This window comes from Cetorhinus maximus, chromosome 4, assembly GCF_964194155.1.
Source record: "Cetorhinus maximus chromosome 4, sCetMax3.hap1.1, whole genome shotgun sequence".
NCBI classification, from domain to species: domain Eukaryota; kingdom Metazoa; phylum Chordata; class Chondrichthyes; order Lamniformes; family Cetorhinidae; genus Cetorhinus; species Cetorhinus maximus.
The window spans coordinates 7,733,117-7,758,123 of record NC_135882.1 but is presented as its reverse complement, the minus strand read 5'-3'; the positions used below and the strand labels follow the sequence as shown (position 1 = coordinate 7,758,123).

At 39.3% G+C, this 25,007-nt stretch overlaps 1 protein-coding gene across 4 annotated transcripts in view; it reads right to left on the bottom strand.

Annotated features, from left to right (window-relative positions):
- The window catches only part of LOC144679483 (zinc finger protein 236), a 136,175-nt gene that overhangs the window by 84,864 nt on the left and 26,304 nt on the right, over positions 1-25,007 (bottom strand). For all 4 annotated transcript variants that reach the window (XM_078539900.1, XM_078539897.1, XM_078539899.1 and 1 more), the window contains exons 2-9: positions 21,413-21,570; positions 16,231-16,395; positions 14,824-15,002; positions 13,225-13,352; positions 8,964-9,136; positions 4,281-4,430; positions 2,451-2,627; positions 1,677-1,899 (exon numbers count right to left, since the gene is read on the bottom strand). In XM_078539900.1, the coding sequence (XP_078396026.1) occupies positions 1,677-1,899; positions 2,451-2,627; positions 4,281-4,430; positions 8,964-9,136; positions 13,225-13,352; positions 14,824-15,002; positions 16,231-16,359 (1,159 nt within the window). In that variant the 5' untranslated portion in view covers positions 16,360-16,395; positions 21,413-21,570. The remainder of the gene's footprint in view (positions 1-1,676; positions 1,900-2,450; positions 2,628-4,280; positions 4,431-8,963; positions 9,137-13,224; positions 13,353-14,823; positions 15,003-16,230; positions 16,396-21,412; positions 21,571-25,007) is intronic.

Sequence of the window (25,007 nt, the reverse complement as noted above, 5' to 3'; positions counted from 1 at the left end):
AGGCGTAGTGGTATTGTCACTGGACTAGTAATCCAGGGACCCAGGATAATGCTTTGGGGACCTGGGTTCGAATCCCGCCATGGCAGATGGTGGAATTTGAATTCAATAAAAATCTGGAATGAAACATGACCATGAAACCATTGTCGATTGTTGTAAAAACCCATCTGGTTCACTAATATCCTTTAGGGAAAGAAATTTGCCATCCTTACCTGGTCTGGCCTACATGTGACTCCAGGTCCACAGCATTGTGGTAGACTCTTAAATGCCCCCCAGGTGGTTCATTTAAGGGTGGCAATTGTACTTCACTATTTGCACAGGTGGCTCTTTTTTCCTTTTTTTTTTGCATCACAATATTCACACACCTTTGTCTATTGTCAGTCTGGGTCTGACTCTCAATTATGATGAGGATCATAAATTAAAGCTTCTAAGTCTTGGTCTGTTACTTGCAGCACTGGTTCTTCTTGCATTCTGTCGCTCTCTGTCAACTTCTCATCTTCTCATTCTAGCCTCTTCATCTTCCCTGGCTGTAATTGCTGCCCAGCCCTTTTGCCACTTTGCTCTCACTTATTCACCTTTCCTGGCTCTGCATACCACCTGTCACTTTCCCTTACCAAGTAATAATGTGCAGTGTCTCGGAACATATTTTATTTGTTCCACGTAAATTATGAGAAAAGAAAATGAAATATGAAATAAAGTCAGAGATTTCTGATGTAAATTTGTTGCATTCTTTCTTGGAGTGTATGGTTAACATTGGTTAAAACATGTCTGAGTTACAGATATAGCGCAGACAGGGCCGTTGGACCCCCTGATAGGAAGACAAAGGTCCCCCCAACAACGTGGGGCTGGTTAGATGTCAACTCCCCTACGACATTCCCCTGGGTCCAACATATCATTCCATCAGTTTGGTTGAGATGGGCCCAAGAACCTCAGAGAACTTGCCAACAAACAAACATTTTGCTTTTATATATACAAAAAAAATAGAAAATATATATAGATATTTCCAATGGTAACATGGTGCAGTTTTAAAAATACAGCTGAAAATGCATTTTTTTTTCAAAAGCTAAATATTTTTAATCAAAGTACCTAGTCCACCACTTGTTAAAAACCCAATTTCAAATAACTGCAAATGACTTTAAAATGCTAAACTGAACAAGTTACCAGTTATATTGGTTTTCATTTCCAATATGCAGTGCCATTATATTCAAGCATAACTTCCTCTCAAGCTCTACTGCTAAGGTCAGGGATCATGTACCTCACACGAGGATAATATGTCAGCATGTGAAGTTGGTACTGCGCTCTAAGCATCATCACCAAAGCTCCTGAAACAACACCTTCAAAATCCACGACCACTACCATCTAGAAGGACAAGGGCAGCAGACAGATGGGAACATCACCATCTGGGAGCTCCCCTCCAAGTCACTCACCATCCTGACTTGGAAATATATCGCTGTTCCTTCACTATCACTGGGTCAAAATCCTGGAACTCCCTTCCTAACAGCACTGTGGGTGCTCATGCCACCTCCTGTTCTTTTACCAAGTGTTTTAAATCCTTCTGCCACTGGAAACAGTTTGTTCTTATTTACTCTACCAAAGCCCTTCATGTCTAATATTATTCATATTAAACATGTGATAGAGGGAAAGGATAGTCCTCTCAGACCTGATATTTTCAGACTTACCAGGATACATCATCATTTTTTTCACCACATCCACATTCTCCTTGCCGGATAGTTTTTCCATCCGCTGTTGGTGGGATTGCGGGGCAGAAGACTGAGTCTGTTGAAGAGGCGTGGTTTGTGTATCCTGGGACTGACTTTGAGATAACGAAACCCTCGGTTGACCAGGATCAGGTTGATGAGCTTGAATGGGAATGCTTGTTAGCCCACTGTTTTCTAAGGCTTGCTGGAATTAAATTTTTTTTAAAAAAGGGTTGTTTTTTTAAATTACATTTAATATCTGATAAAAATTAGAACTGGCATATAAAATTAAACAAAAGAGCCGTGGGTTAACGAGGTTACGTTAAAAATATGGGGTGGCTCTAACTTTGACAGCAATGCAACCAAAAAACATTTTATAGTAGTTCATAAAGAAACACAAGGGGGAGTCTAATATCAACACTTATATCAGAGGGTGTCAAACTAAAAGGATACAAAATTCTACACATTTTCATAAAAACCATTCAATAAGGTTCTCAGTCAGGTTCTATGCGCATATTTTCAATGAGGTAGTTATTCCGCTATCAACCCGTAAACAATAAAGGCCAGAGAGCCATCGTTCAATTTTGTGTCCCCACTTATTTGGTTTTTAAATTCAGATCAACAAAATTGTTTAAAGAAAACTGAGATGTTGCCTAATTCTTTAATACATGACTGTCAGGCATTCAACATTTCAGAACTGGGTTTGACATCATAATACTATTTCTGTATTTGGTGAAGTGGCGATGGTGAACTCACTTGTAAGATGTCCTGATTGATACTGCCCTCTATAGTGATTTGCTGTACTGGCTGCTGAGTCTGCGTTCCCTCTCCAGTCACCTGCTCCGATAGCTCCAGGAGCTGCTGTATAACATCAGTTACGGCTTGTGCTCCTTGATGACCTCCTGCAGAGGTTACAGGTGATGACCCAGCTGTCTGTTGTCGTGAGCAAAATAGATAAGGGGATGAAACCAGGCTGCGTTTTAAATCAGGTCACAGTCATTCATTGTTCGAAGGAAGCGCATTATTATTTGGGAATCAAAACAAAAAAGCATTGCTGTTTGCAACATCCTCATATAAAATAGTGCAAAAATACCTTACGTTTGGAGTCTTCAAATATTAGGCTGGAAAAGCTGATCACTTAAGGTTGGTTCCTTCGTTCATTAAACTGTTTATTTTAAGGGTTAACTCCCTTTAAAATAGTAGAAGAATTTCATACTTTGTGTTATGCTAATATTCAAAGACTCCAATTTTGAAGCAAAAGCCTTATTTACATTCCAGTTCTACTCCAATGTTCAGCAGTGTGCATTTGCAGAAATACTATGAAAGTGTTGTGTTTCTTTTGAAAACCATCATGGTAATTAGCAAGACAGTTACTAAATTGCACTGAAAATCTTCGCTCTCTTAGCAGTCGCCAGTAAGCTAACATCCTGCTCCCCAAAGAGATGTTTCTGCTACATGGGTGTAGCAAACAATGCGCTCAGATTGCCTGTTACAATCAGTACTCCTGCAAATGTTATGCAACAAAAAAAAAGCAGCATGTTCATTCTCAAGTATTATCTTTACAAGGGTTGTAGAATTTGATCCCGACATACCAAGTAACGAAACAGAATTTGGCTTTTTCAGTCACTATGAATCAGTGATCCTGATAATGCATTATGCATTACATTAATATTTTTAAATAATTGCATTTCTTCCAATGCATCAAGGATAATCTGCAAAAGTTATAACAGTCTTGACCATCTTGACATTGCAGTATTCCGCAGTCCGCATTTATGCGCAAGTACTGATTGAATGTTTGAAATGACAAGCTAAATGTCCTGATGTAATCACCTTTCAATAACAATGAAGTCAAGGACATTTGTCAAATCATAGCAAATTCTTACAATACAAAAGAGGCTCATTTATAACATACATCATCTATACATAGGCAATAATATGAGGGAACAAAGCATAACTGGGCAATTATCCTGTAAAATAGATTACATGTTTGAGGTTTATGCACATATATAAGGAAATGTAGTAGATACTGCAGATTTTCCAGAAGAGACCTGATAAGATCTTACGTAAGAAATTAAAGTACAAGGTATTAAAGGGAATACAGATATAGATGATGAGGAGACAGAAAGTAAATTTAATTTTTGGTGGTGGGGGGGGGGGGGGGGGGGGGGGGGCGCGGGTGGAGGGGGAGATAGGAGTATGATTATGGGTAGTAACATGCCCAGGGATCTGTGCTAAAGTTTCCATTGTTTTCCATTTTTGTAAATGTTTTGGACATAGGTACAAAAGAAAATGTTATCAAGGTTTGCTTATCATTAACAGGAAGTGTGACAAACTGAAGACAACTAGAGGCCATACTGCAGAGTGGACAGACAGGTGGCAGATACAGTCAAGTGCAGAGAAATGGGTACGACATTTTAAGAGCTGCACTATTATACATGACAAATCACAGGCTTGCTGTAATGTTGATATTTGGCACTTTAGATTCTTTTTTCAAATAGAGCATGCAATACTGGCATAAATTTGGAGAAATATCTTTCTTTAACCAGAGACTACCAATAAATTTCGAGTCGCACAAGTTTGATTTACCAGTACAGTGTGTGCAGTGTCAGTGATCACTCGCGAGGATTCTGCTCCATCTGAGTGCATCCTGCTGATGTGGGCATTAAGGCTGCCTAGCTTTCTGAATACACAGCTACACTCCTCACACTGGTATGCTGGCTGGTCACCATCCTTCACCTGTGTTTTTTTTAAATAAAACAATAAAAAATAAAGGATCAAATGAAAGACAAAATATTTTCAGCAAAAAGGAAACACTGACATTAAAATTAACAGTAGAGCTACAGTAATTTAATCAAAAGGGCCAATGAAGTGACTGAGATTTTAAACACTAACAATGATTCACAGCATTTTCAGTAATTATAATCTTCATTGCAAGGAAAAACAAAAAGTGGAAACATTGCTTAAAGATGCTGCATGGTGGCATTCTGGCCATCAAAGGCAGCATGAAGTGTTACTAAAAATCCCTCAAAAACATTTGTTTGGTAATGCTGTTTGAAACACATTAAATTGTTTCCTGTAAATAAAGAGACAGAATACAGTACTTTCATTGCTAATCCAAGGATGGGGGATGTAAAGTAAAATAATTAATTGCAAATCATGAATCTGAACTTGCCACTTCAGACCTCTCTTTACAATAAATCTCTCTCTTTCCCTCTAAAACCATGTGCAGGATATCACAATCCAATTAAATTAAATTAACTGATTTTAACACCATCGTTCAGGTGAGTAGTTAAAAATGAGCAGTTTACTTACCCAGCTTGGAATTAGACCCTTTCCTCCCCCACGTATTATCCTGCAGGGCACTGTAGGCGGAGAAGGTGCTCCATCTAAAATAGCCTCATATATTCATGCAAATCGGGGTTGTATTATATCATTGGGACCCCAATTGCATTCTAACAGGGGAAGTGGGGAAGCTACCAAGGCTTCCCTGCCAGGCTAAAGCAGATCTGCGCCTGTCCTGCAGGCAGAAGTGACCCTCTGAAGTATAGTGTAAAACTGACCCTTTATGGGGCCAGTAGGTGCAATGCTCCAGATCCTACAAAGTAAAGTTGTAGTCTTCCCTGCCCCGGACTCACCCTGCATTTCTTTCCCCTCCCATAGACCAGAAGACATAGGAGCAGAAGTAGGCCATTCGGCCCATCGAGTCTGCTCCGCCATTCAATGAGGTCATGGCTGATCTGATAATTCTCAACTCCACTTTCCTGCCTTTATCCCATAGCCCTCGATTCCAGTACTGATTAAAAATCTGTCTATCTCAGCCTTGAATAAACTTAACAACCCAGCCTCTGCGGTAAAGAATTCCACAGATTCAGTACCCTCAGAGAAGAAATTCCTCCTCATCTCCGTCTTAAATCGGCAACCCCTTACTCTGAGATTATGCCCTCTGGTCCTAGACTGTCAAACAAGGGAAAACAACCTCTCAGCATCTACTCTGTCAAGCTCCCTAAGAATTTTGGAAGAAGAGTCATATGGAATCGAAACGTTAACTCTCTTTTTCTCCACAGATGCTGTCAAATCTGCTGAGTTTTCCCAGCATTTTTTGTTTTTGTTTCAGGTTTCCAGCAGCTGCAGTATTTTGCTTTTATTTCCCTAAGAATTTTATATATTTCAGTAAGGTCACCTCTCATTCTTCTATACTCCAATGAGTACAGGCCCAACCTACATAATCTCTCCTCATAAGAAAATCCCTCCATATCCAGGATCAACCTAGTAAACTTCTCTGGACTGCCTCCAATGCCAGTATATCTTTCCTTAGGTAAGGGGACCAAAACTGTTCATAGTATTCTAGGTGTGGTCTAATTAGTGCCTTGTATAGTTTTAGCAAGACTTCCCTATTTTTATACTCCATTCACTTTGAAATAAAGGCCAACGTTCCATTTGCCTTCCTTATTACCTGCTGAATTTGTATGTTAGCTTTTTGGGATTCATGCACGAGGACTCCCAAATCCCTCTATGCTGTAGCTTTCTGCAGTCTTTCTCCATTTAAGTAATATTCAGCTCCTCTATTCTTCCTGAGAAAATGCATAGCCTTACATTTTCCCACATTATATTGCATCTGCCAAGCTTTTGCCCACTCACTTAACCTGTCTATATCCCTCTGCAGATCTCTGTGTCATCCTCACCACTCGCCTTCCCACCCATTTTTGTGTCAGCCGCAAACTTGGCGATAGTAAGTCATCTAAGTCATTAATACATATTGTAAATAATTGTGGCCCCAGCACTGATCCCTGTGGCACTCCACTAGTTACAGGCTGCCATCCTGAAAATGTCCCCCTTATCCCAATTCTGTCTTCTATTAGTTAGCCAATCCTCTATCCATGCTAATGCACTACCCCTTACACCATGGCTCTTATCTTATTAAGTAGCCTTATGTGGTACCTTATTGAACGCCTTTTGGAAATCCAAACATATTACATGTTCCCCTTTATCTATCCTGCTTGTTACCTCCTCAAAGGATTCTAATAATAGGCATGGGACTGACCCAAAACCTATCCCATGCCCAATGTACCTTCAAGTCAAGGGTTAACTGGCTTTTTTCCCTGTCAGCAGCCACTCTGTACCCTCTTCCCATTCATTTCAGCTAACATTTAAAGGAGGCCTGAGAGCTACAATGCCCCAAACCTGAAATTCAGGCCAGCAAGTAATTTCACTTCCTTCCACCCCGGGATTAAAATCAAGCTTGTTTATTTATTTAACCCACTCAACCTTTTTTTCCTTTTAATGCTTCAATTCCACTTTTAATGAATGCAAATAATAAGTGGGGTGAAAATATATTGAATGATGCTAACATGTGAACATAAAACATCAGACTAGGGATTAGGGGTGTCAAGAGAGATTAAAAAAGGATTTACAACTGAAGTATCAGAGATCAATGGTACTGTGATAATCTGGTTTCATTTTCTACACTGGAAGTTTTTATTTAACCTAACCAAAGCTCTTTCTGCAGTTATCTACATCATTGCAATACATTAAATTGATTGGACTGGCTATTCAATTTGAGGGATTAATTGCAGCTTTAAATTTTCTTCTTCTGATAAGTGCCAGCCCCCAGACCAGCATGAGGGAGCAGTTATGGACAAGGAATGAAGTGATTGCTCCATAACCTGCCAACAAATTATTTTCCTCCCCCACCGATATGCAATCTGGGGGAATGCCACTTATTTGGAAAAAATCTTAGCATGTTTGTCATGAGGCTCTGTTTTACTCCGAGTTCTTCCCCATCTCTATAACCACCTCCAGCACTACAAACAACAATAACTTATATTTATATTGTGACATTAATGCAATAAACTGTCACAAGGCATTTCACAGGGGCAGTCCAGGACAAAATTTGACACCAAGACACATAGCAGCTATTAGGGGAAATGACCAAAAACATGACCAAAGAGGTTGGGGTGTCTTAAAGGGGGAAAGCGAGGTAGAGAGGCACAGAGGTTTAGGGAAGAAATTCCAGAGCTTAGGAGGAAGCCTATGGTGGAGCAAAAAAAAATCAGAGATACTCAAAGCGACAGAATTAGAGATGCGCAGACATTTGAAGCTTGCGGGAGTGGTAGAAATTACTGAGGTACAGGGTGACGAGACCATGGGGGGATTTGAAAACAAGGATGAGAATTCTAAAATCAAGGCAATGTTTAACCAATGGAGGTCTGCAAGCACAGGGGTGAACAGGACTAGGAATGAGTTAGGACATGGGCAGAGTTTTGGACGTCGTCACATTTACAGAGGATAGAACATGGGAGACTGGCCAAAACAGCTTTGTAATAATCAAGTCAAGAGACAAGGAAGGATTGCACGCCATGAGATCTCAGCTTTCCTTCAATTCTGGCTTTGTGTACTCCTGGTTTCCTTTGCTTAATGGTTGGCAGCCATACCTTCAGTTCTTTAGGCTCCAAGCTCTGGAATTGCCTCCAAAAATCTCTCGGTTTCTCTGCCCTTGTCTCTCCTCTTTACAGGGGCTCCTTAAAAACCCTCTGTCCTAATAACTCCTTCTGTGTCTCAATCAAATAACACCCCTTTAAAAAGATGTGATAAGAGTTGTTGTTCTTATTGAATAGTTGACACCTGAATTGCTAAAAGGAGTTTTTAAATTGACACCAGTGGAAACGTGCAGTCTCTGAAGTTAGTTCATTATCATAGTTACACGTGGCTCCTGTTGCAGGTTTCAATAAGTGCAGGGTGCACACTAGTGCTGGCAGCAGAAAACTGCATGCAAGTGCACTTAAAGGGAGGCAGACAATTAAATAAAGTCTCGGGGTGAAAAATTGCTGAAAGTTTTTGGCAAGGTGCGGTAGGCACCTTAATTCAGCGGGGCAGCAACATCTATTTAGTATTGATTTGGTACTGCAGTTGGAATTTCTTTTAAATTTCATTCCAGAACCACAGAGAATACTTGCTTTAACATTCATTGTTAATCATCTAAAAATGAAAATCATAGAAATAGCAGAATGTTAATTAATAAATGATTGGCTGATAACAAGAAAGAAAGTAACAAGAAATTAAAATTATTCAAAGGGGGAAGGATTCCAGAAAGTACTATACTTTACTGAAGCACTAACGCACTGGTCAGTTTAAAGGCAAGGTGAGTTGCAGTTTTGAGATTACAAAGTAGCTGTACTGTACTAACATAGCCAAATTTAAGTCACTTCAATTCAGGATGAAGACATGAAGCCTGGTTGAAACACTTGCTATCCATTATGGGAATACCAGTACCTCAGTGTGAACCCTCTGTATGTGTGCTCGCAGATTGCCCCTCTGTGAAAAAGATGCTGGGCAGAAAAGACAAAAATGGGGTTTTTCGCCTGTATGCTTGATCATGTGGATTTGCAGCGCCCCTTTCTGGTTGAATGCTTTTCCACAATCACCGCATTTAAATGGTCGTTCGCCTAAGTCACAGAATAAAAATAAAAGCTGGTAAGCATGGAAAAGTTTGTAGCAAAAAAAAAATTAAACAGTGCAGTTATTATACAATGTGTTGGCAATAACTCTAGTTATACCATGTGTTGGGCTAATGTTATGGCAATAGCACTACATGTACCAGGTGTTGGGCTAACTTAATAGTGATAGCACAAGTAACACTGTGTGCTAATCCACGACAATTTACTTAGGATAGTAAATGCTCAAGGTCTCTCATATTTTCCTATAAATAATTAAACACTATGGCAACTGAATAGAAAATGTTTACAGGCACTTGTTTAAAAACACAACTGTAACACCAATTATGAAAAGAGACAGATTTTAGTTTTGCCAACTGTATTAAACAGTATAGATTTTAATTGCTTAATGAGTTACTGAAGTTCACATTCAACGACTAGCTGCATAACTATTATTTTGCACTAGATCACAAGACAGCACTAGCAATGGAGCAAGTCAAGTACCTTCCTGGTAGAAATTAAAGCATTTGAATGTTTTTTTTGAAATGCAAAGTTTTTTTCCCCCGAAGGTAAGCAGTTTATAACATTACAAAGAACTGAAGATGGGTGGCTGGGCGGCGTAACTTCTAACACAATACTGAGGATCTGAAATAAATTCCATTTCGTCTTCAGGCTTTATATTTCATACTGCAAACCGTCTTCTTTCCCCCACCACCCACAAATAAGTTTCACAGCTCAAGGTCTATCATATCAACCACCATATTTTTTATTATGCCCACCTATCGACAATATAGTTAACATGATTCACATGTATCTATTATTTATTAAATGCACAGTTGATCTCCCATGGCATTGGTCATGAAGAATTTGCTTGAAATATCTTGCATCCTTCTTGTAACTGACTTACTGGTTGTCTCTCAGTCTTAACATAGGATCAACAGTAGGCCATTTGGCCCCTCGAACCTGTTTTGTCCTTCAATGACATCACAGCCGATCTATGACCAAACTCCATAAACTTCCTTTTTCCCCATATCCCTTAATATCTTTGGTTAACAAATGTCTATCAATCTCAGCTTTAAATTTAACAATTAACCTACCATCAACTGCCATTTGCAGAAGTTCTGCCACCTTTTGCAAGTAGAAGTGTTTCCCAACTTCACTCCTAATAGATTTGGTTCTAATTTTTAGGCTATGCCCCTTTAGTCCTAACTTTCCTTTCCCTCGCAAAGCACGTTCCTTTACCACTTTGTTCAATATGGACCTTTGGCTTTAGTGATAATTAGAATGCACAGCATATATAAGGGCCACTGCAATATAAAACAGAGAAACTGGGGCTGGGCTGGGTGTGGAGTGAGGTCAGTCAGGATTCTAGAACTGCAAAGCAGCACAAAGCCAGGAGGTGGTTTGTAATACACACGTACCCTAATGTATCCAGAGTTTTGGCATTAGTTGGTACTGAGGCACAAAGGAGTTTTGCTTCAACACACATGGTTAAATGGGTCTTTTCCTGATTGGCGGGATGTGACAAGTGGCGTCCCACAGGGGTCTGTACTGGGGCCTCAACGTTTTACGATTTACATCAATGACTTAGATGAGGAGGGTGAAGACATGGTAGCTGAATTTTCAGATGGCACAAGGATAGGTAGGAAAGTATGTTGTGAAGAGGACATGAGGAGGTTTCAGATGGATATAAATAGGTTGAGTGAGTGGGCAAAGATCTAGCAAATGGAGTTTAATGTGGGAAAATGTGAAGTTGTTCACTTTGGCAGGAAGAACAAAAAGGCAGAGTATTACTTAAATGGAGAACGGCTGCATAACTCTAAGGTGCAGAGGGATCTAGGTGTACTAGTACATGAGACACAAAAAGTTAGTATGCAGGTACAGCAAGTAATTAAGAAGGCTAATGGATGCTATCCTTTATTACGAGAGGGATTGAACATAAAAGTAAGGATGTTATGCTTCAGTTATACAGGGCATTGGTGAGACTGCACCTCGAATACTGTGTGCAGTTTTGGTCTCCTTATTTAAGGAAGGATGTAAATGCATTGGAGGCAGTTCAAAGGAGGTTTACTAGATTGATACCTGGACTGAGTGGGTTGTCTTATGAGGAAAGGTTGGACAGACTGGGCTTGTTTCCACTGGAGTTTAGAAGAGTGAAAGGTGATTTGATTGCAGTATACAAGATCCTGAATGGCCTTGACAAGGTGAATGTCGAAAGGATGTTTCCTCTTGTGGGTGACTCCAGAACTAGAGGACACTGTTTTAAGGACCCTCTTTTAGGACAAAGATGGGAATTTTTTTCTCTCAGAGGATTGTGGAACTTTGGAATTCTCTGCCTCAGAAGGTGGTGGAGGTGGGGTCACTTGAATATTTTTAAGGCAGGGGTAGATTGATTCCCTTGCCTAACAAGAATCTAAGGTTATCGGGGTTAGATGAGAATGTGGAAATCAAAACACAAGATGATCAGCCAAGATCTTATTGAATGGCGAAGCAGGCTTGAGGGGCCGAATGGTTTACTCCTGTTCCTATTTCTTATGTTATGTTAAAAGAGAATTTGGGGCCATAAAATGGGATGGAGCATGTGGTTCAATCTGGGAGAGAAAACAACCATAGTTCAGGTCTGGAAAGGGACGGGGCATGTGGAAGGGAAATGGAGCAAGGGTGGGACCGTGCTGCAGACATGCGAAAACAGTGACGGTGACAGGGTAAGCCAGAAGCAAACTTTCAGAGCAATAACAGGTCAAAAACAGAGCACAGATCTTTCCACTTGTGGGGAAGACCAAGGCCAGGATTTTCAGCTCGGCGTCCGGGTGCACGCCCAACCCCTATGAGTGTGAAATAGCGCGTGATATTTCGGTTGGAGGGCATGCGTGGGAGTCGGCAGTGCACCTGCTGACAATTAAGGGGGCTGTTAAGCCCATTGATTAATTAATTAAATTGAAATTTTCGCTGCCCATCTAACCTTAGGATTGGGGGGGCGGGCAAATAGGCCAAGCGGCCTTTGCGTTTTTTCCGAAACCTCAACCACAGATGGGATGAGGTTTCAACCGGTGATTAAAAAATAAAAACTTTTAATACTCATTTTTAACATGTCCCTGCTCATGTGACTGAGTCACATGAGGGGACATATTTTCCAATTCTTTATTTGTAATGTTAAAAATCTTCAGCTCCCTTAAGTAGCTCTGTGCCTTCAGGGAGCTTTCACTGAGCGCACCCCCCGCGTTTGCGCACAATTCAGCGCTCACACTCGTCCCGCCCCCACCCTGGCAGTGCTGAGGCTCTGAGCGCACTTTTCACGCTGGCTGACCGTTAATTGCGGTCAGGGCCTGATCATGGGCAGCAGTCAGTTTAGCGGCCGCTCCCGGGCTCGCTCACTCAGCAAGGTAGAAATCCTGCCCCAAGCCTAAGGGCCATAAATACGAGACAGTCACTAATAAATCCAAAATCAGGAGAAACTGGGGAAAGCGCCATCACATGGAGTGATTGAGGCGAATAGCATAGATACATTTCTTAAGAAGCTAGATAATTACGAGGAGGAAGTAAAAGTTTACACTGATAGGATCAGAAGTGGTGGAAGAAGGCTCATGTGGAGCATGTGAACTCTGACATAGACCAGTTGGGCCAAATGGCCCTCTTCTGTACTGTACATTCCAGTAATACTGACTGGGAGCAGGGGTTGCAGACAATATATTTATGGTCATGTGGTTGCTATGAGCATTCAATGTACAGACACCTTTTTTTTTAAACAATGTGGTACGCAGCAGTAAATTTGACAATAGAGGGTGAGCAACTACAATGCAAATTTTCAAATAATTCTTTGTTAACTTCAAGGAAAGATCAGTTATTCAATATTATTTCAGATTTTTCAGTATTATAATAGCCTGGTTATTGCCATAAAACAATCCACTTATCTGCATTATTAAAGAAAGGGGCCACTATTTCATAGGAATAAACTGAAAACCATACATAACCCGTTCCTAAAAAGCAGTATTTTTATACCCTGCAATTAGAATACATTAAAAATCAATTACTATCTAAATGATCCCTGTAAAAGTCATTCCAATAAACAGGCTCATATTAGCTTCAATAGTATATCTCACCTGTATGTATTCTGATGTGTCGAATTAACTGACTAGGCTTCTGAAATGTTTTTCCGCAGTGTTCACAGCGATGAGAGAACCCTGATCTATCAACATGTCGTTTGTACTGTTTGGTACACAGGGATGACCTGGAAATTAAGGAGTTCAAAAATCGATATCACACTGAAGCTTGTCCAACATTTAACAAAAAACAATATTTGGCATTCATTGTTAGCATTCATCACCCGTGTAACGTCCCTAAGTAATTACGCATCAATAGCATTTTTAAAATATATTTTGGCTCCCAGTCGAGTAACACCTCAAATTTTAAAGTTCTCATTTGCATGGCATTGGTCCTCCCCATCTCTGCAACCTCCTGCAGCCCTACAACCTGCAAGATATTTGCACATCTACAATTCTGGTCTCTTGTGCATCCCCAATTTTAATTGCGCCACCTTTCACAGCCATGCCTCAAGCTTCCAAGGCCCCAAGCTCTGGAATTCCTTCCATAAACCTCTCCCCCTCTCACCTCCCTTAAAATACTCCTTAAAACCTACCTCTTTTACCAAACGTTTGGTTACCTGTCCCAATATCTCCTTATGTGGCTTGATATCAATCTTTGATTAACGCTCTTGAAGAGCCATGAGATGCTTTACAACATTAAAGGTGTTATAGCAACTTGCATTTATGATGTATAAAGATATTACAAATAACACAGCCATTTCTCTCTTCTTCCTTTTCTTGTTTCGCTCAACACTATGGAGGTAGATTTGTGCCAGTACCACCTGGGCACAGCGCAAAGAAATGGAAAATCCAATAGTGAAGGATCACATGTTCCTTAAAGATTTGACCACATTCTCCTTAACTCCAACAAAAGGAAAATGAGGCAAGTTCTCTTTCTGGTATGCCACTAAATGTTGTCTGCTGCGCTCTGCTCACAACAATGCTCAATGCCCAGCTGATAAGGCAGGCCAATCAACTTTGAGTTTTGACTTACTAGTCCAGCATTGTCAATTGTTGTAATTTTAATGCTAGAGCTAACCTATTTAAAATGAATAGGTTAGTACCAGTTTTTTAAAAAATGGCAATCAGAAAATCTAGATTACTGTTTCCTCCCTCAAAGTCTCATGGCTTTTTTTCTGTGTCTATACGGGAAAGAGACTCTCATGTTACTGGTGGTGAAATCAATGTGCCCATCGATATTGGTCATTTGTCAGCATCTAACTTTGCTTATGCAAATTATCGCTAAATAAATAATAACGTTTAGCTTATCCTCCCGCCCTCACCTCCCACACCCTCCCCAGCCAAAACATTCAGTAGGTTGACTCTCCAGTTAAATTCGGCTCCTGCATAAGCTTATAGCTGGATTCCTGAAGGTGGCTTGGGATAGTGGGGCTGGGTGCTGGAAAGAAACGGATGTGTTTTAATCATTCAACTATAAACAAGGCATCTAATTTTCCTCTCCACCCCTCCCCTTTCCCAGTAAATTAATAGTTTCGATTGGCATTTGGATACCTCTGTACCTCATCATTTCATAGAAACTCAGTCGAGTTTGTGGAACATTGCCAGAAATTCACATCGTAACCGAACCATACACTTTTGTCTCAAAATCTTACACACCTAACTCTGTAGTGTGATTTCATATGTTCTCGTAGCTGGGAGGGCCTTTCAAATTCCTTAGTGCAGATCTTACAGTTGTGCACTCTGCTCCCATTCAACTCCTGCCGGTGTTCCTCTAGGTGTCTACTAAGTTGGCTCTGCAAGGTAAATTCATCTCCACACTCTGTACAGATCAAGTTCTACAGCAGGAGAAAATTAAGTCAAAGAGGTCAGACTATTAGAAGCTGTACAGCTTTCTGCGCACCAAAAATTCCCACAGAGTTTTACATTATTGAATAAATTCACCTTCTCTGTCAACTAATTAGAAACATTTACTATTGTATTATAAAGCTAAACTGCTGATTTTTTTGTTTGCTATCATACTTATTCTCACACCCCTTCCACACGCTCAGTATACCAATAAACAGGAAAAACCAATGCAATTCTATAATCAATCGCTCTCTGCCATCATCTCAATCTCTGGAAATAATTCTATCAAAAGTCAAAAATTACATGAGATTTAATCTGACCGTGGATAACCTTAGACTGCAAAGGGAAAATAAAAACAAATATTAACTGATTAACTGAACTTATGCGTTAATGTATGTATTTATACATGTATAAATGTGTGTGGGTATGTATATGTTATATATATTTTAAATTTCTAGCATGCCCATAATAATTTTATAATCCAATAGAAATAATAATAAATTGTAAAGCAATGTCTTGCACATAAATATTTCACAATTAAGATAGCGACATTTGTAAAACAATCTTAAAATGCTGGATGCTACTGGGAGCAGCCTGCAATGGATAATTATATTCTAATCTGAAAAGTTCCCTGATCAAACAAGAGTTAATAAACTTTTTATATTTCTCCCTTGCTGAAACTATGCTGCAGTTCTGCCGAAGGGCCATGAGGGCTCGAAACGTTAACTGATTTCTTCTCCGCCGATGCTGCCAGACTTGCTGAGTTTTTCCAGGTAATTCTGTTTTTATTTTGTTTTGGATTTCCAGCATCCGCAGTAGCTTTTAGCTTTTTGTTTTTATAAGAGTTAAACTCTTGCTAACCTGTGTATTATCTATGGTATAACATTCTTGTCCTTACAAAATGGGAATCAACTAATGTACTATGAGCAACACTACAGAAGATACACTATTACTTAAGAATCATAATCCTGTAAAAAAAAATGATGAATTAGTTTTCTTTGAAACATTCGACATTGAAACATTTGAAGATTTTAATTAAGAGCTGGATAATTTTAAGTTCACATCTTTTCAGTGACTTTTCATTTCCCTGTTTTGTTTCAAAAGCATTTTCAAGTAATTTAACATTTTATGTGCCAAAAAGTGATGATAATGAATAGGGTGTATTTTAGATCTGACTGGGTATAAAGTTAAAGTAGATTGCAAGCAGTCAACACTCACCTCTTCTTTTTCATGTAGCATGATGTGAGCTTTAAGGCTGGCCACACGGGAGAACCTTTTACTACAGACAGGACAAGTTGGGTCAATTGCATTGTGAGTGGCTTTGTGCAATATGAGGTTAATCTCCATATTAAAGGATGTTGGGCATTGATCACACCGGTAAGGCTGCATTACACAGAGAAAGCAAAGAAGTTAGGAGTTTCAAAGGATTCAAAATGTAAACATCTTTTCTTAGCTAAAAAAGAGCCATCCTGCAATACATCAATTTTTTTTTACATTTGTTCACGGGATGTGGGCATCGCTGGCTAGGCCAGCATTTATTGCCCATTCCTAATGCCCTAGAGAAGGCAGTGGTGAGCCATCATCTTGAACTGTTGCAGTCCATGTGGTATAAGTATACCCACACTGCTGTTAGGGAGGGAGTTCCAGGGTTTTGACCCAGCAAACATTTGCAAACGTTTACAGCTTTTCAAATATTTCATCTTGGGTCCGCAAGGTATTTTGACGGTGAATATCCAGTAGTCAACAGCTCAGAGGCATTTTCTTGTTCAATGCCAAATAGTGGCTATGGATAACGATAGGGACATGGGAACCAGAGTAGGCCATTCAACCCTCAAGCTCGTTCCATCATTCTATTAGATCATGTTTGATCAGTATCTTAACTCAATGGATTTTCATCCCTGGATACCCTTACCTATAGGAAAATACAATATAATTTTACATTGTTGATGGCAAAATTGTAATTTTACCAATTCTGCTATAAATGTATATAAAATTTTTTTTAAAGAAAACATTTTCAGCAACTTAACATTCATATTCCTGTGCAAACAGGTGAAACAGTCTGTGGTCATAAGCCAAAATCTGCTTCTGATACTACATATGGTCTTGTGATACACAATATCATTGCAGCTCACTGGGAGGCAAGAAGGAAAGTAGGTAACATGAGTTGTTTCAGAGCACACCAATCTCAGAGCAGAGGCTTGGAGCCAAAGTAGGTAACCTGGGCTGTTTCAGAGCACACCAATCTCAGAGCAGAGGCTTAGAGCAAGTACTAGGCCACTTAATTGCCCATGCTTCAGTCATGGGTAAAGAACAACCCGTTTGCCCTTGTCCAATAAGGCAAGCAGCATGCCTCCAGTCAGATAAACTTCTTGGCCACCATTTAGGGGACTTAGGAGATCACGCTGCGCCTGAAAAAAACAGGCAGATGAGCCAATTTCTAGGCCCAGGTTTTACTTTTCAACTATTCTTCCCCCTTTGCACCTGCTCCCATAAGAAATGGTAAGATGGTATAAAATTTCACTAAACTTTCAAAATTGAGTAGATAACATTAAATTGTACAAGCCTTGTAATTAATGCTATCCTTTGAACAGGATAGTAAGTAAGAAAGTATGCAATGTGATAAAGGCCATTTAGCCATCAAGTTCACGTACTGCATAAACAACGTCCAATCTACCCAGTCATGGACTGTCACTCAGCTTTTCAATCCTCTGAAGGAATGCTTCTTGGTCTCAAGCAGAATGTTTATACTTTCTCACAACTTCAGTGTGCAAACCTGGCAAGCTCCAGTTAACAACATTTACCACACAGCACAGCAACTATCACATCCTGCGCTGTGTTCAACCATCTGGTAACATTTGATACTGTTTCTAACCATATTTTTTGCCAGATTCTTATGAAGGGGTTAATCAATACAGCAACAACTCCTTCCATTAGCTGTTCGCCCTGACTAGCCTTTGGAGAAAAGAGGCATTCCATATCTAGTCTCATTTGACACTTGCTGATTTTCAACGTTCTGTTTCACTAGTGAATCTAACTTAAATAATCTGCTTACATTAGCACCAGCTATGTCTTTCAACATTTTAAAAGGTCAAAAATCTCTTCAACTTTTTCTCCAAAAATAAAATGTAGCTCTACAAGTTCCTCCTAATACACAACCCCAAGGCCCAGAATTAAACTTCTTTCCTGCTCTGAAGATTCTTCAATGATTCAGTGTTCTTTTGAAAGTAAGGTGACCAAAATTGCACACGATATTGTTTGTGTGACCGACACTGTGCTCGATACAAGGTGTAGATAACTACTTCTTGTTCAGACTCATGGCTGCTGAAGTCTTGCCTAGGATCTAGCACGTAAAAATGTTTTTCACTTAATAGATGATCTCTCTCTCAGCTCCAGATATCTAGTGGTCAAATTTCAAAGGAATTCTCTAGGTCTCCTGTCGCAACAAGGGCAATTCCCCAAATAAAAGGACACAAACGGTTATACAGATGTTTACAGCTATTTACGCCATTTCCCAAGGGGTCCACCAAAACACTGCCAAGAACTACTGCGCAAATTCCAGGTACAAGCTCCAATTCTCATCATCACCACCTTTCTTGTCTCTCTCCCTATTTTACCAATATTAAGATGGTCATTACTCCTCTGAACATTATTCTCATGATCCACATATACATTTTTGTACAGACTTCTTCCTCCCTGGATAAAAACTCATTGGACACAGTTTCCGATTCTAACTCCAACTCTCCTCGAAACTGTAGAATTTGATAGCTTTTTTCATCTTTCTTTTCTCTGCCAATCTGCAGGCTTTTAAAAGCCAAGCTTGGTGTCACCTAACCACTGCCTCCTGACTTGCCTCATCTTCAGTTATCTTTTCAAATCTTGACACTATTCCACATGAAGGGCTTCTACCCTTGACACAGTTTCACACCAAAAACTGATTGGATTGGACTGGCAGATAATGGCTAGAAACTTTTAGTGAATGCAACTGGGCCTTACATTTCCCTTCCCACTTTTGCTCACATGCCATCATGTACACGATTACTGTTTTGATATGTATGAACTTACACTTATCCATATTAAATTCATCAGCTATTCTCTAGGCTGAGTTACTGGAATGATGATATCTGATATGCAGCTAAGTCACCATGTGAAAATTATAAAGCAATTGTCCTTTGGAGAGGGGGCAAGTAAACTAACACTCTCCCTCAGACATTACTTTCAAATTTGTATGCTAAACATTATTGTCTTTTCCTCTCTCCTTTTTCTGTCTATTTATTCTCCTGAATTTTATCCTGGACACATTTTTTTGAATTTGGTAAGGGAGTGTAGGTTACTATCTTCACCCTCACCAAATAACATGTATACTCATGTAAAAGTCAAATATATGAAAACCAATTTTTTAGGCCAAAAGTCACAGAGGTCAGCTTTTACATGGATAATGTTGTTGAGGAATTGATGTGTGTGCTTGATTTGAGCCCAAAAAAGATCTTCACAATAGAATAAAGTAAAAACCAACATAACTTAAGAATTCATATTAATTCTCCAACATTTATTTATTTTATAACATTACAAATGATGTACATTTCATCCTTCCTTAATGAATTAATTACAGCACTTCACAACAAAATCCTTCAAAATCATTCCAATCACTATCTGAATCACTGACCCCCAATTTGTCCCAATAGCCTGGTTGTATATCATCATCTTCCTCGTCTTCATCATCACGGTAGTACCAGTAACTTCTGCATTATCATTCCACAAGTAATTGCCCTATTGCCCTCTGTGCCATCGAGTGCATTTGATATCCCATATTTTAGAAATTAATTTTTGACAATATTGGAATCAAGTTCATTCCATGTGTCTATGACCCATTGTCATATGTCACTAGTAAGGGTGCTCACATATTTCCACATTTAGTGAATGTTTTTCCGCCTTCCAAAATCGAACTGCTCCACAGCTTTCAAATACTATCCTTAAGAGGTTTATTTATACACACATCAGGAGGCTGACCAACACTATTAAGACCACAGGGAATAACTGCCATGCTAGTGTTGGTTGATTTCACATCAAGAATTATATTGTCGACAAGGTGGGATTTGAACATATCCCAGAGAAGCAAACTTTTTTCTTTGTGTAGTCTTTCTGATCTCAAATTCCATACTTCTTTGGTCCATTTCTTGCAATGGCCTTCATCCATACAGCCTTTCTGAAATTTCCCTTTGGTGAAAGTTTTGCACTGGATATCACTATTGGCTTTAATTTTGTGCCATCCACCACGGAATCACCATAAATCGCATTTTCTTGTGGCCAGGTGTCTTTACAAGGATGGTTTATTCACCAATCTTGGTAACGGTCTTGTTTGCTGGCATGTCAAAGTCCAGTGTTTCATCTGCAGTTCCAATGTAGGCCAACCTATACACTTCTCTCAATGTCAGATGACAAAACAATGGAATTTGATGATTTTATCGTCGAGTTCAGGTGGCAGACACTGTAAAATCTTTGTTTTCTGAATGAGTCTTTTCATGAATTTTGTGCACCACCTGCCACTAGACTTGAATTCTTAAATACCACCTTTCTTCGCTTCTCTGAGGGCACGGCGTCAGATGGCTCCGCAGGTGAAGATATGACCATTTTGTCGGTGCTTGTTAAGCCTGCCATACTTGTCTCCAGTTTGAGCTGCATACTTGTTATTTTTCTTGAAGGCATTGCGATGGATCACGTGCTGCACATTAGTCTTGTCAATTGGCTGGGAGATTACTGTTACGATTGGCAGACGAAAAATCTAAAGGCTAGTGTGCTATTTAACCCTTGCATGCCTTTAAATTAATGGACCATAGTAATTGCCGGTAAGTAATTAATAATCACAATGTGATATGATCCTTAAAAAAACTACGGCCAACTTTTACACAAGGTATAGGAAAATCTATATTTTTTTAGGTCAGAAGTCATGAGGTCAACTTTTACAGAAGATCAACATTTACATGAGTATATACAGTAGTTATTAATCGCATAGGAGCCTAGATTTGGAGTGTTATGAGGCTGTTTAACTACAAGAGGCATCACTTTCACCCAATGTTTGCATGCACACATTTCCAGCAAGCATCAGTACAGCAAGGTCAGTCTTGCCCTTGACCCCATCACCTTCAACTCAGCACCATCGAGACCAACTGCAAAATCAGCTGTGATCAGTGAACAAATAATGAAACAGAATCTGGACTCTTCCCAACCTCTAGGATTTCACTAGGTACTGTCCTTAACAAGTTGAGCCATCTAAGAAAAGGTAATTTATTTTACCTTGAGTATTTGATATTGATACAATTGCTTTTATGGTGTTAGTTAAATAAGTTTGTTGTTATAATTTTAATTGGAAGATTTTTGATTTTTGAAGATGCAGGGGGCTTACCTTGTCATTTTCCTCATGCTCCCGGAGGTGGCGCTGTAATTGATTGTACTTGGGAAAAGTTTGGAAACAGACATCACATTTATGAGCACCATGGTACTGAGATTCCTGGGGCTCAAGAAACCCATTTGTATTGTCTGCATTCAGCTCCAGCAAGTTATCTGTAAAAGTAAAGCAAAGAAGTATTAACAAAATGAGCATAAGCCAAAGAATGGTTCTAAACTAAAATTTGTCATCATGGAGATATGCCCAGACTTACTGATCAAACATTATCTACTCAGTTTTCAAACTGTAAAGAAAACCTTTTTACCCTTCATTCATTTTTGACCCATTTTTCTCTCCTTCATTTCCCCTCTCATGAAGGTATTAATTCATGCCAGAGCACAGCTTACCCATATAGCTGTTATACATTCACAAGCCTAAACAGCCAAGTAAGCAAGCTATTGCACCTCAGGGGGTTTGGGTTATGTCAGACAAGCTCCAAAGTTATCATGCCTGACTTCTACCCTTACATTTTCAGCAAGGGTCACTACATAATGGGTGGGAGCTAGAACTTTGACCTAACCTGAACCTGAGGGCGTTGGGACCCATTGTAGTGTTTACTTCTACCATGACTGAGACAAGTTAACTCAACACAAGGACATTTCTGACCCGCATGGTTCAGCTACTCAATGTCCTTAACCAGTTAAGTTGCAAAAAGCAGTTTGTCTATAAAGTTCCACTATGCTAACTGGTGTCAGCTTGCTCATTAACATTGTACTAAAAAGATTAATGATTATACTTTCATTGCCATGCAAACCTTATTTTTAACAACATAAAACTGCTACAAGGGTTAAATAGCAGATCCCATCTGTAATTCTGAAGGTTTTGAACATTTTACTGTAGGTTCTGTATTGTGGTATTTTGATAAACCAATGACAAAACAACAAGCATTTTTTACAATTAAACGCAACTCACATTTTATCCAACGAGTAGAGATTCTACTACAAACATTTATAAAGATATAGAAATACACAGCAGTTACAACACGGAAAAATGTAATTTGGCCAAACTAATCCAGGTCTTGGATGAGTTAACACTATTTCCCATTTTTGGAAGATCAATGTTATTTCCTTTTGATTCCATCATAAGCTCAATTCTCTTGAGTCTTGAGACACTGCCTCTATCCCCCAGTTGCTTAGGCTGAATCAGAGCATGTGAAGCCCTCGACATCCTGCTTAACTCAGCCTCTCTGATGTGGAACCCTCAGTCATGCCTCTCTTACTTCTACCCTCTGTTCCTTCAATGCTTTCCTTGATGGTTTGCAATCCTTTATGCCCCATTAGCCCCAGCTTGTACAAAACTCAACTCTCCAAGGCCCATTCCTCATCCATCAGCACCATTCACACCAACACATACAGGATCTCATCCTCATCTTCAAATCCCTCCACTGCCTCCCTTCACTCTGGTTCTGCAATTTCAGCCAGCCTTCCAGCCACTCCAGCATCATTTGGTCTTCACAATCTGGCCTTTTGTGCACTGCCTCCCTTTCATGAAATAAAGGCATTTATATAGCATCTTTTACAACCTCCAGAGATTCCGAAGAGACTTTTAGCCAATTAAGTGTTTTTGAAGTGTAATCACTTGTAATATAGGAAATTCAGTAGCCAATTTCCACACAGCAAGCTCCTACAAATATCTTAAATAAACAATCAAATCAGGTGCTCTACTGGCCCAGGAAACTAGAAGACCTTCCCAAATTGTGTCATGGGATGTTTTAAGTTCATCAGGGAGAACAGACAGGGTCTCAGTTTAATGCCTCATCTAAAAGATGATTTCTCTGACAGCGCAACAAAGTATCAACCTAGATGTTGTGCTCAAAACTTTGGAGTGTGGCTTGAACCCACAACTTTCTGACCCAGAGCCACGAACGCCAATGAGTCAAGGCTGAAAACATCATTCAACCATTGATGACAGAGACCCCAGCTGTCTTTGTTGCACTCTGGAGCTTCTGCCCTATATCCCTCCACTTCTCTATTTCTCTCTTCCCCTTTAAAAACTTTTTCCAAACCTGTCTTTGTAACCAAGTCTTTGGTCACCCATGTTCATCTCTCCCCTATGACTTGGCATCTGTTGCACTTATCTTTTATTTCATCCTCTCTCTATAAAACACCCTTAGCAATACATTCTACAGTATAAAAGGTGCTATATAAATACAAGTTACTGTTATCATTAGAAAAAGCCACTTTAAAAGTTACCTTAAAAATTAATGAAGTGTTTAATATACTTTGTCTACATAAACAGAAGTTCAAATAGATTCCAGTTTATTTAAAACTGAAAAGATAAAGAAAGCCGATTAAAATAAATTTCCCTTCAACTACGTTGAAAATTTAAGAATATTTAAAGTAATTAAGGTGACACGGCAGTGTTCCAGGTACAAACTATTCACAGGAACACAGCAGGTAAGATGAAGCAATTGTTTAGACTTGATCAAAGTCCCAAGGACAAGATAACAGAACATAGCAACAGCCGATGATGTACCTATTTTCAATATTAATCCAAAATCTAATTAGAGGACTGCAGTAAAAATCATTTCAATCAGGTTGCTCCATTAACCCATTCTGAAGAAGCAAAAAAGGAGAACACTGGATTTCAAATACATTTGTAATAGCAATCTCAAAATCAAACTGCAGCATTAAATTATCAACTAACATTCAGCACAACAGGTTCTGTGTAGTTAAACAGCATGCCTGATGTAATATTTGCTTATCATTAAATAAGTCAACACTTGAATTTCCATTCCTTCCTAGCAAATTTCAATAATGTGATGGTTTCATCTGCAAACGTTGTAGATGGGAGTCTAGATTTTCCTACTACTTAATCTTGACATCATTCCCCTATTATGTGCCCCTCATTTATGAGGTTTTATATTGCTGAGTAACATGGCTCTTCCTATATAATTAAGGAAACATGGGCTATTCTTCAGCACCATGACAAAGCTAAAACGCATCATTTATAATCGGGATAACTGCACACCTGTGAGCCGTAATGACAATTTTATGATGTATGGGATGTATTTGACTTGCTTTAAAGTAGAATGTGTGCACTTAATTTTCAACGGTCTGCCCAATTTGTTTTTTTCACAATACAAAAATCATGCAATAAGACTATCTGCCCCAATACAAAACTTTTATTCATGAAAATCTATTTAGTATTTAAACTAATTAAGAACTTTTGTCATTTGTGAAAATACTATAAGAAATTTATAGAAACACTCTCCGGTGATATGAATCATACTTTCAGAAAATCAATAGGAGCTCAATAGAAATGACCTAAAAGAATTTTAATGCCACTCTGTACTGTACAGGAATTGATATCAAGATTGAGGGAAGATATAGAGGAACAAACTTGCAAGGAAATTACAGAGAGGTGCAAAAACTAAAATGAGAGATTTTAACTATCTTAATATAGGCTGAGATGGTAATAGTGTAAAAGGTAGAGGGGGGGAAAGAATTTCTAAAGTGAGTTCAGGAGAATTTTCTATATCTGTATGTTTCCAGTCCAACAAGGAAGGAGTTATTGCTGGATCTGGTTCTAGGGAATGAGATGGGACAAGTGG